This window comes from Planococcus citri, chromosome 4 (genome assembly GCF_950023065.1).
Source record: "Planococcus citri chromosome 4, ihPlaCitr1.1, whole genome shotgun sequence".
In the NCBI taxonomy this organism is placed as follows: domain Eukaryota; kingdom Metazoa; phylum Arthropoda; class Insecta; order Hemiptera; family Pseudococcidae; genus Planococcus; species Planococcus citri.
Window position 1 is genome coordinate 56,054,858 of NC_088680.1, and position 11,957 is coordinate 56,066,814.

At 29.9% G+C, this 11,957-nt stretch overlaps 2 protein-coding genes across 10 annotated transcripts in view; one reads left to right on the forward strand and one right to left on the reverse strand.

Annotated features, from left to right (window-relative positions):
• The first annotated feature begins 587 nt into the window (after window positions 1-587).
• On the forward strand, window positions 588-6,808 carry Ktch (Ketchup). Of its 3 annotated transcripts, none has more exons than XM_065363967.1 (9): window positions 588-1,128; window positions 1,694-1,941; window positions 2,001-2,160; window positions 2,423-2,484; window positions 2,987-3,272; window positions 5,047-5,257; window positions 5,380-5,642; window positions 5,850-6,052; window positions 6,153-6,808. In XM_065363967.1, exons 1-9 carry the CDS (start codon window positions 1,047-1,049, stop codon window positions 6,498-6,500), a joined length of 1,863 nt encoding a protein of 620 aa, XP_065220039.1. In that variant the 5' UTR covers window positions 588-1,046; the 3' UTR covers window positions 6,501-6,808. The 3 variants fall into 3 exon arrangements, with proteins under 3 accessions (XP_065220039.1, XP_065220040.1, XP_065220041.1); XM_065363968.1 differs by having other exon boundaries at window positions 593-1,128; window positions 2,999-3,272; XM_065363969.1 differs by having other exon boundaries at window positions 593-1,128; window positions 2,016-2,160.
• Window positions 6,809-6,900: 92 nt separating this feature from the next.
• Window positions 6,901-11,957, reverse strand: part of Mctp (multiple C2 domain and transmembrane region protein) — an 87,737-nt gene continuing 82,680 nt past the window's right edge. For all 7 annotated transcript variants that reach the window (XM_065363960.1, XM_065363962.1, XM_065363959.1 and 4 more), the window contains 11 exons: window positions 11,782-11,930; window positions 11,419-11,574; window positions 11,145-11,331; window positions 10,626-10,822; window positions 10,312-10,525; window positions 8,337-8,482; window positions 8,109-8,238; window positions 7,918-8,013; window positions 7,699-7,805; window positions 7,381-7,588; window positions 6,901-7,297 (listed from right to left, as the gene is read on the reverse strand). In XM_065363960.1, the coding sequence (XP_065220032.1) occupies window positions 7,220-7,297; window positions 7,381-7,588; window positions 7,699-7,805; window positions 7,918-8,013; window positions 8,109-8,238; window positions 8,337-8,482; window positions 10,312-10,525; window positions 10,626-10,822; window positions 11,145-11,331; window positions 11,419-11,574; window positions 11,782-11,930 (1,668 nt within the window). In that variant the 3' untranslated portion in view covers window positions 6,901-7,219. The remainder of the gene's footprint in view (window positions 7,298-7,380; window positions 7,589-7,698; window positions 7,806-7,917; window positions 8,014-8,108; window positions 8,239-8,336; window positions 8,483-10,311; window positions 10,526-10,625; window positions 10,823-11,144; window positions 11,332-11,418; window positions 11,575-11,781; window positions 11,931-11,957) is intronic.

Consider the following 11,957-nt stretch of genomic DNA (forward strand, 5'->3'; position numbering starts at 1 on the left):
AAGATCTTTAATTTTTTAATAGGACTGCTGATTATTTTTTTGTAAAGCTGTTTATGGAACTCCTATCTATATTCCAGTGCAAAATTACTGCAATGGATGACTGTGAAGAACCACACAATATGCTGCAGCTGGAAAAACAACATTTGCAGAACGTATACAAAATACATTGACAATAACTCGAGTGCATTTTTGGTTGCCTAACCTCTCTTCAATAAAGGCAGATAAATTCGAAGAAAAAAACTCGATGTGAAAAAAAAGAAAAAGAAAACCGTTTAAAAATGAAGTGTTACACCATAAACAGAAATTTTAAACTTGAAAACTTCCAAATTGCGGTATCAATCGAGTACCTACCTATCGTGTGTGGATTATCAGTCACAGCGTACAATTCGGTGCATTACCCAGCCAACTTGAAGTGCTCAGAAATAATCATCATCATCATAAATAAATCACTCAAATTATTTGAAAAATGTAGATTATTATGTACGAATACTCACCATGGGCACAGTCACCGATATTCTGTGATACGTCGTTATAGGCCGCTGATCGAGAGTAAAAATTTAGAATTTTTCTGATCCCTCGAACAGTGTGAGTACGTATATTCTAAGAATAAGTACATAAGCAAGCAGTACGTGAATCACGTCGACGTCGTCGGTGATAATCAAAGCGTATCGATATATACGCTATTGAAAAAATATACTTTATTTTCGCATTTTAAAGCATTAAGAAAATTCGTTCGAAGGCGTTTCTCGTACATTTATTCGCGGATTCGGCGGAATTGACAAAAAAATCGCGATGTATCCTTGTTCGTGATGTGGTTTTTACTTCTGGAGACGAACAAATTAGTTTCAGATATCTATTTATAAAATTATTGTGCGAGTTGTTTCGCGTTTATTCTTAGAAAATCGTATAGCCATAAATTTTCTAACTATTTTTTGATATATTTCTAAAGCACGTTTACTGTCATAAATTATCGTAAATTTAAAGTGAGTAGCTAAAGGTATGCAATTTTTTCAAGTAGTATTCAATGTATCTGAACGTTTTGTGCGATGTACTCGCGATGCTTGTTGGTTGTTTTATTGATAACTGAATTGAGCAATTGTTCATGGGTGAGGATCGCAGGTCCACCAGGTAAATTTATACTTTTTTTATGGTATACCTATAGTATATGTATGAAATAAGTTTAGGTTATTTTAGAATGCTAGTACGTGAGGAACATGAGTTTTTTCTATTTTAAAACTGAGAATGATAAATTTTCACTTACCAGAGCACGAATTTGTGTGCAGAATTTGACGTGAATTTTAACTTATTAAATTATATTCACTTGAGAAGCATTACCTTCACTTATTATCAACTGAATTGGTAGGAATACATATCATTTGTACCTACTTAATCGATTAATTGTTATTAAACAAGGAAATGTTGCTCGTAAATTATGTTTAATTTATTAGCAAGGTTGTAAATTGACTGAAAATATCTCATAGATATTGAAAAATATCTTGTTGATTGCTTACTCAGTTATCAGCAAGTACTTCAGGAAGGTAGTGCTTCTTCCTTTCAATGCTGTACCTGACTCTAGATATACTTACTGAATAGCCTTAAAGTTTCTTATGCTTATAAATTTCCTTAAAAAATATTTTCCTTCAAACGATGAAATTCAAGTCAAGTGAATTTAATACCTAATTTTTTCGTTCAGCGGATATTCCAAATAACCAGAAAAAAGTAATTGATCATAATACTAAAAATGAAGTTCCTACAACGAGTCTTAAAACATCATCAAGTGAGCAAAGTTCAACGACAGTACACCAGCAAGATCAAGGAAAAAGTACGAGTACTACTACTACCAGCACGAACTCCCCATCTCCAGAAAATATAGGCTGTGGACATTTTTTAACCACTACAACTACTGAAGAAGATGATTGCTGCGGTTACGAGGCATTACAGGTAAGTTGCATTTATTACTTGAAAGATTTTTCAAAAAACTTAAATATTTTGAAATTAAGGACGTATTTCCGCAGAAAAAAGTGGAAAAATCTCTGACAGATATTTCTCCTCGAATGAATGATTCGGAAATATTGAATGAAATATATTCGTTAATTGATGATATGGATGAAAGTATGAATAAGATAGTAGATGATTTGGTTTTTGCCGTCAAGGTGCCAGGTGAGCTTTATTTTTCAATTGTTGGTAGGTAAAGGTATATATATTATGTACATACTAAATTTAAGTTTATCTTGAAAAAAAAAAAAGAGAAATGCACCTATGTATCTCCTAAATAATTTAATGGATAGCTATATAAGTATAATGTTCGTAGAATGAACTCATGATAATGATATTTTCAAGTTGCATCGAAATTTAAATATCTTTGCAGACTTACCCACCTATTTTTTTGAAATTGCTTAAGTGGTTGTTGTTGATTTTGCAGAATCGTTCGATGAAAGTGATATCGATACAGTTTGGAACTTTAAAGAAGAACACACTAACGATGTGAGTAAAAAACTTTAAAATACTCGAGTTCAACTTGTTTTTTTTTCTTCTTTCATTACCGCCAAGAATACAAATTCGTTTATCTCACGTCTTGCCTTTTCAACTTTGAGTAGGTAGGTAAATAATTACCCAAAGAAAATTTGGCTGCGAAGAATAAATATTTAGTTACTAAAGTTAGAGATTGTGAAAATTCAGAATTAGTGACCTATGTTCATTAAAATCGTTAAAACTTACCTATCAAACTTTTTTTTTGTATTTTGGGAAATGTAGGTAAGTCCATAAAAAAAACTGCTGGTACCTTCAATTTTGAATAAAAAATTCATAAAATTGATGAGCCATTTTAATACCGAGCTTAAGATAGACATCTACCTACTTAATTCATGGCCGGGTAGGTATACCTTCATTCTCTCACTCAAAGTTGACTTCAACGTGAAACATATCTCTACCTAGTACCTACATAACCTATGAAATATTTTCCCATGAATTTTTCTATTAATAGCAGTTTTGGTTGCAGGAAATTGACATCAAATTGCCAAAAGAAATCGTCAATCACATGTATTTTGAGAAAATTGACTTTAAAATCGCCATACTGACTCACTTTAGTCATTCCAGTTTCAATACAACAACTGAAAAAGGACAATCACTCAAACATGGACCTTTTATCATCGTAAAAACTACCTCGCGGGATGAAATTTCAATCGGTCAACTCGCGTTAGAATTTCAAATTGATAGAAAGCAACTGGAAGTTCCGAAGGGGAAATGGAACTGTAAATTTTGGAATAATGAAAGTAGGTTTACTTAATTCTAATACGTACCTAAGTATAGGTAGCTAAGCTGTAAATGTTTCAATGAGTGACTTTTTTTCGTAATTGTTTAATCCTAGAATCATAACACGTTAGCTTCAGATTCTGTCTTTTGTATTTTTTTTAATTTGTGGCGAAGAAGAGGGTTGGATACTGTTGCAAAACCACTCAGAAAGCATAAAAAAATAGGTACTAACTACTAAGTAAAAGAAAACGTTTAAATTTTGGTAAATTGCAAAAATTGTATGAACAAGTATTCACTGTTCTGATATAAGTTAATTCAAAAAATCATTAAAACCACTAAAAATTACCAAAACTAATACAATTCAAGTAAAATTTGTCAAAAATTCATAAACAACTTTTTAAAATGATGCACATGAATAGGTAAAGGTAGATACACTACTTACAAAAAGTGCTAAAAAATTAAAAACAAGTTGTTATAAAATGATCTGAAACGCCCTCAACATTTAAATCACTAATAATTATTTTAAAAATTCAGACATTCTAATTCAATTTGCCAAAAGTGCAGGAAAAGAACTCGAAAAAGCATTAAAATTATTTAGAATTACCAAAATATGCCTAAAATTCCAATTAAAATTTGCTTATTATGCATGAATTACTTTTAATAACATAGAAATGATAACCGTACAAAAAATCTTGAATATCGCGTTAAAATGATGTAAAAATACTGAAAAAAAATATATCAAAATATTCTGAAAATTGCCAAGATGAACGGGATTAAATTTTATTAAAATGTGTCAAAATTGCATAATAATTATCAAAAACGTGTTGAAATTTAAAAAAAAAAAAAAATTGAAAAACTCAAAATCGCAATTAAAATTACCCAAAAGTATCTATTAGGTACTTAAATTTCAGTAAAATTTTGCAATAATTCGCCAAAAAAGTGTTATAGAAACGCGCGGATTAAGTGATGTAAAAATACCCAATAAAGTATTAAAATCGTAATGCCAAAAATGATAAAATTTCCATAAAAATTTGGCAAAAATGAATCTTCTACTACATAATAAAAGTGATAAAAACGTGTTGAAATTATGTAAAAATACTCAAAAAATCATTAAAACAAAGTACTTATTAAAAATGGCACAAAAATAGTAAAATTTTATTATTATTTGACAAAAATTCCTGAAAAAGTGTTGAAAACGCCTAGAAATGATGTGAAAATGCACAATATCTTGAGTATTTAAAATCATTAAAATTAACCAAAAATGAATGAAAAAGATTGATTCAAAAAAAAATTGAAATCACTGAAAATTATACTTGCAAAGCTTACCAAAAAATGTATGAAAAAGTGTCAAGAATTAATGTGTCAAAATGATATGTAAAAAAGCACTCATAGTCATAGAATCATTGAAATCACTGAAGGTGATCCAAAATTAACGCAATTTCAATAAAATTTGCCAAAAATACACCATAAGGTGCTGAATTAATGTGTGATTTGGATCACACTATTTTTTAGATCAAATCAGATTGGATTTAATTGTAGATCCACTCTGATGCAATTTATTACTCAAATTTTGATTCCATGGGATTCAGTTGGATCGAATCTCATTAGATTTATTTTTATTCAATTTGATAGGTAAACTTCTTCTCTAACTTATGGTCTAGATCAGAGCTTGTGTCCAATTTAGATCTGAGTAAACTTACTTAGGTACCTATCTACCTTCATCAAAATTAAAATTTGCATGGGAATAAAATATAATTTGTGCTCATTATTCTTCAATGTAGCAATTTTTTACAGCCCTTGATTGGGATAAACGAGGAATTTCAACGATAAAAGACGAAAATTATATAACATGTCAGAGCAGCCATCTATCCGCATTTTCTGTGGTAATGGATCCTTACGCCGGTACCGAAGATGATGATCGATTTCTAACTGTAATCAGCGTGTTGGGATCCTTATTGACTATTCCTTGTTTAATCATTACTGTAATCATGTATCGTCATAAAAGGTAAACAGTGGCAGAAATTCTCGTTTCCCTTTCGGCTTACATAAGTACCTACCTATCTATTAAAAAAAAAAAAAAAAAAAAAAAAAATACCTATCAATAAAATTTCAACTTTTTTGTTGCAGAGCTCGACGAAAGAAGATATCTTCAAAAATACTTATGAATTGCTGCGCATCGTTACTATTGTTGCATTTTTCTTTTTTAATTTATACATTTTTTCGCGAAATTTTCCCTTGTTGGCTTTCGAATTTTTTGGTTCACTATGGAGTATCGTCGACGTTGCTGTGGACTGCAGCAGATGGAATAAATATGTGGAGAAAACTATTCGTCGACATTTTCGACAAAACGAAAACAGTTTTTTATCGCTGGTGTAAAATCATTTCTTGGGGTAAATTAATTTTTAAATAATAATTATTAAGGTAATATGAGAATTAAGTTAAGTATACATACCTACGTAATATAATTGTATTATTTAAATAGCAAAGAACATGAATATCATCCTATAATTTGATTTTAAATCCATCATTCACGTATAAATATCATGAATACATATACCAAATCATTCAGGTGACTCAATACAACTTTCTGTTTCTAGGATTTCCTCTACTGGCCAGCTTAATTGGGGTCATATTGACCGATTACTCAGAAAGAGACGAATGCGGAATTTATTTCAAACACAATTTAATACTGTATTTGCTACCTGGTGCTCTAATCATGATTTGCAATGTGATATTTTTCGCCATCATGTTCATCAACGTAGTATGCAAAAATAAAATTAAAAGCTTGACCGGTAGAAAGGTAGGTAACATACTCTATTATAGGTGGTACCGATTTTCTCAAAAAAAAATGAAAAAATACTCATTGCAATAATTATTTGTGATTATTTTCCGTATTTCAGAAAAAATATATCATGTCATTAGTGCAAGTATTCGGATTATTCTGGTGCATTGCATTTCCTCTAATGTGGCTCGGAGAGACTCGATTTCTCGGACATCTTGTTTTCACCATCCTTGTGGCTAATCAAGGAATCGTTATTTTCTTCGTTCGTTGTATGAATGAAAGAGAAATCAGAAACGAATTAATGGAGTACACGGTGTACAGAAAAATATTCCATCACGTTTTAACAATTTCGGAAGAAAAATCTTCTTATAAAAATGGAAAAACCGAAGTAACCGGAATTTTTTGCATGTCTACGGGCAGTGGGAAATGTATTTTAACGTCTACCGATATGGAATCTAGATTGTAAATGTAGTTAAGTATTCATCGACGAATTGTGATAGTGAAATACCTCGAAGTTCAAACTCATGTTTGGAATAAGTGGAAGTTTAAACTTCCAGTTAAAAATTTTTTTTAAAAAAAATCTAACAAATCACAAATTTATCTATATGTACAGTTCAATTTGAATTATTTTTCTTCGAAATCCTTATTTAATTCCTATTTACGTGATACCTATGATGTTTTCTGTGATATGCTTCGTAACATTAAAATAGTAAGTAAGTAAAAATGATCCAATATTTTCAACTATCTGAATAAATATTTTTTGTTGAAGAATAATCTGTTCACGGAGTCCTTCCCATTAATTTTAATTTACTTACACAGTCGGAGTAAAAAAAAAAAAAAAAAAAAAAAATGGAAATGCAAGAAAATAAATTTGAAAAAATGAAATTTATTTAATTAATATCACAAAATTTAAGTAAGCTCATAAAAATTTTAAAACGCCGAAACTCTACTGGAATGTAGAAAAAGAAAAAAAAAGGAAAAAGAGAAAAAAGAGAAAAAAATAACATAACCATAAATATACCTTATAGGTTATGAAGAGCAATATTTCGAACATAAATAAAAATAAAATGAATAGGTACTTCCAATAATAAAAACAACATAAATGAGATAAACTTAACAATTAAAAAACTAAAACCGTCAACTACATAACAATGAAAAATAAATAAAATTTTAAACAACCATATTTTAGGACGTTTTGGGTTTTTTACGAGATCTCCTTTCAGTATCAGTTGTCGGTTGAGATTTCAGTTCACGATATGAGATCTGCAACAAATAACTCGGGTAATGAAAAGCTACACCGCAAAATTGATTTAAAAAAAAAAATCAAAATACCACAAAAAACTCACTAAATCTTCATCATCGGGCACTCTCGACAGAAAATCTAATAATTCGTTATTAGGAACTGTATCCGGTCTGAGAAGTTTCCTCGAAAATTTATTTATACCCCAGATCATAATCAAGTAACGTACAGGAATAAAATACAGCACTATCGTTATCGTTAGCAATAATCCGATAGCTAAATACGTCAGAAATGGGACAGTAAAATTGAACGTGCTAGAAAAAAAAATAACAATTTTGATTATTAAACGTCATTCATCTACCTATAATAACGTGTAGACACGATATCGATTCGTTCGAGGGAAGGAAAAAAATTGCACAATTACTTTTTCACACTTTCACACAACGATGCGATATAACCAATTGAATTTTGTACCGTTTGAGTGACTTCCTGGACAGCTTGCAAACGTTCTTTCAAACTTCGTTTCTCTTCCTGAAAAAATTCATAAATAACTCGACGGTTTTCGAAATTGCCATCATTACAAATAGATTATCTATGATGGATATTAAATAGAGCAATTTTCAATTCAGTTACTCCTACGTACCTTGTCTTTATCGTCATCGTCGTCGTCATCGTCAGCGATATCTTCTTCGTCGTCAACTGCAGTGTTTGGATTCCAGCCACCGGTTAATTTTTGTACCTAATTGTTGAAAATATTCGAAAAAAATTTCAATATCAGGTTGAATATTCTTTCATTCAGGAAAACTCTTTAGACTTCGGTATAGGTATACTTACAACATAACAAGCCAGAAATACAAGCAGCAGAGCAATTGGTGCCATATAAGGTTCGAAATAGTGACACAGCAGTATGAATATTACTAACGCAATAATACTTTGTATCGTAGATTCCCATTCGAAACAACTCCTGAAAATTGAAAAAACAACGTACATGAGTGAAAAGATGAATGTGTATAACGTTGTTTTTCTTTCATTCCCATTTTGACCAAGTTATAAGCTACTTACTGAATGAATTTACTGAATTCTATGAAATACATTATGATATTTTTCAAACGCATCACATTTCGAACGAAAACCTGCCTTTTGAATTTCATCTCACTTTGCATGTATTTTTCTTCTTTTGGGTTCAAAGTACGTATACAAGCTCTGACCTGGAATAAACATTTTGAAAATAAATTAAAATTCATCGACTACAAATCTGATCTGATCAACGGGGCATCGAAGGCAGAAGAGGTGAAAGGGAAATTTATAAGCAGGAGAAGATGGACAGCTGAGAAAACTATTCGCACCAAGTTTCTTCATTTTATAGAAAGGGGAAAGTCTCTAACAGATTCTTCAGAGGAACCTCATGAACTGCCTGTTTTTGATAAGTGTTTTGAAGTTCTACTGCCAGCTTTGAGCTTTAAGGTCTTAAGTAAAAATCACAATTCGCGGATTTTAAAAATATAAATAAAAATATTAAATGAAAAATCAGGATTTTTAGCAGGACATTTCTAAAAGTATTTCATGGGGGGAAATAGTAAATTTTTTTCATGTACGTATTTTCAAAAAAAAAAAAAAAAAATATTCAACATTTTTAAAGATAGAAAAAATAGTAGATAAGTATGGAGAATTTCAAGGTTTTCAATTAAATAAAAAAAAAATCTGTCAAAATGTTTCCATTTTCAAAAAAAAAAAAATGAGAAACAAGAATAGGTACAATTTTTTAAAAATAATTTCAAGTTTGATTGAATTAGATGAAGAAGATGAACATAACTTTTTTGAAATTTCAACAAAAAACGGAATTTTTGGTCAATTTTTGGCAAAAATTAGACGTTTTTTTTGCAATTTTTGCAAAAAAAATGATTGTTGGCAACTTTAATGAAAAATGAGTTTTTTTTTGCAATTTTAACAATACAGACACAGACAGAACTTTTTTGCAATGTTAGAAAAAAAGACTATGACTTTTTTTTAGAAGTGTTGACAAAACAACTTTTGCGCAATTTGGCCCAAAAAGATTTCCCACTCACAAAAAATAATGGCAGCAGCTAATTTCTGAATTTAAAATGTGTAAAAAATGTGTCGACTTTTTACCAATCATCAAAATTGAAAGGGTGAAAAATGATTTTGTTTTAAATACTTACTTTTTCAGTTTTTCTCGCAATGATTACGTTTCTATGGTTCGAAAAGATTTGAGTTTACGTGAGTTTAAAAATGAAAAAATTTCTACTTCCTTTAATTTTTGTCGTAAGTAAAAGTATAAGTCACGTTTTTTGCTTATTTTGACTTGAAAAATCCATTAGTTTTTCGAAAATAAAAAATTTTTCTCCAAGTTTTAAGCAGAGTTGTACAAAAACGTGTTTAAAACGTTTTTTTTTTGTTTGTTTTAAAACAGTTTTTTTTCTTGTGTACAACTATTTGTTTAAAATGCGTTTTAAACACGTTTAAAATGTGTTTTAAACACAAATTCATTTGTTTTGGGTTCACCAGACATCAATTTATAAAATGTGACGTCATAAAATAGCTATAAAAAGCTCAAGAAATATTGAAAAATTGAAATCAAAACACAAAATTTGTCTCTAAAAATACAGTTTGTTCAATTTCACTTTTTTTCAACAAGAAACTAAAAAAAAAAAATTTTTTAGGAAATTGGAGTTGAAAAAAAACACGTTTAAAACAAAAAAAAACACTGTTTTAAACAGCTTTTTATTTAAAACATCGTTCTGTTTTTTTTCATTTGTTTTAAACGTGTTTTAAACATGTACAACCCTGGTTTTAAGCACTTGGGCTTTTTATTGCAGTCCTCAAATTCAAAACTGGCTGCTAAATTTTTGCGGCATATAGTATGTGATCTAGGAGGCTACCACCTGCACCTCTATACCCGGAGGACAACTCATAAAATTCTCTAGTTAGGTACCTAATTAATTACCCATATCACCCATATGAACATTTGGACTTGGACAGGTTTGTAAACCATTTTACCATTAGAAATATTTATTACCGTATTCCAAACGATATTCATTTCTAGTAAGATCTGAGGAGCATTCCCTTTGGCTCTGCCTCTGAGTTTTTTGTCCTTTAAAGCATACCATTTCTTTTCGTTGTTACGTATCCTGAGAAGAGGAATAGCTATTTTACCTAGGAACTCCACTTTGTGATCTTTATCTTCGTCGTAAACGGTTACTTCTAATACTGAATGAATATCTTTAACGTTACTGAAAACAAAATAAATAAATACATTGAATTTTCTGGATGAGAAATACTTCCATTTTGAAAACTAAACTGAAGGAATAGGAAAGTAGGTAAATAACTTACAATGTGAAAATTTTTTGCCAGGATGGCGTCAATGTTTTATATTCAGTCTGCGTTTGCAATCTGGCGTTGACTAGTTCTATCACACAAAATGGATCAGATTTTCCACAAATGTCAGCTGATGCTAATCCTTGGGCTTTGTACACTTTTACCGTCAAATGACCTACGTCTCTTAAATTATGGAATGTTCTTGAAACAGTCTATACAAAAAAAAAAAAATTGAGTGAGTTTATTTCATTTAATTACCTTCGATTTTGTAGGTTACAAGCAAATTGTTTGAATAAATAAATAAATAAAAAAAAAAAAAAAAAAAAAAAAAAAAAAATGAAACTGCAGAGCTTTAGGCAGGTAATGACTAAAAATCGGTGAAAGGTCCAACAAAAATGAATAACCTAAAATTTCAAAAACTAAGTAAGCATACAAATATAGGTTTAAAAAATAAAAAAACAGATCGCAATTTTAGAAATGGACAAAAATTTTTAAAATTAATTTTTAGCACACAGTACGTATCTCTTTACTTACATATCTGTTTTCAATAATATCCTTCTCTTTTGAATTTGTATCGTAAGTTGTGAGATCAGATATGGTTTCCGATGCTGTCGTTCCACTAATGGTCAACAATATTGAAATCGTTCCACAGCCTTCTTCCAATTCTTTAGTAATTTTGTGCGTCTTCTCACGTTCCAGATCACTCAATATAACTGTACATCTGTGCATAAATTACAAATTCCAGGAATAAAATAATTAATTTTTCGAAGATTAGGGTTTAATTAAATTGTTACACGATTTAATTTACCTTCCCATGAAATCATCAGTTGTCCAGTCTTTATCCCAAATAGTGATTTCCAATTCTTGAGACTGGTCTTCGTATAAATGCAAGTCGAATTGTTCTAACCATTTGGGATTTAATGTTTTATATGCTACTTTACTTTTATATTTTTCGTTACCCAATCTGAAAAAAAAAATGAAAATGTAATACAGACAGATCTACATTATTAACTATCTGAATATTTAATATTTAGCATGAATATTACAGTTCTATATCACCTTTTTTTTCAGTCAATTAGATACTTACAGTTCATTTATTAAAAAAAAAAAAAAAAAAAAAAACAAGAAACAATAAAATATTCTCAAATAAAAAAATAAATATATTACCTACCTAAATTTAACATACGGATCGCTCAACCCATCCGAATCCATCGAAACCAAATTCGTTCCTTTGATTAAAACAATCGTCACAACCGAACTCCATATTTGACTTTTCAGCCTCTTATTATTATCTTGAGATTTCGCGTTTCCTTTATAAAACTGAAAATTACTCTATTTAGTAAGCAA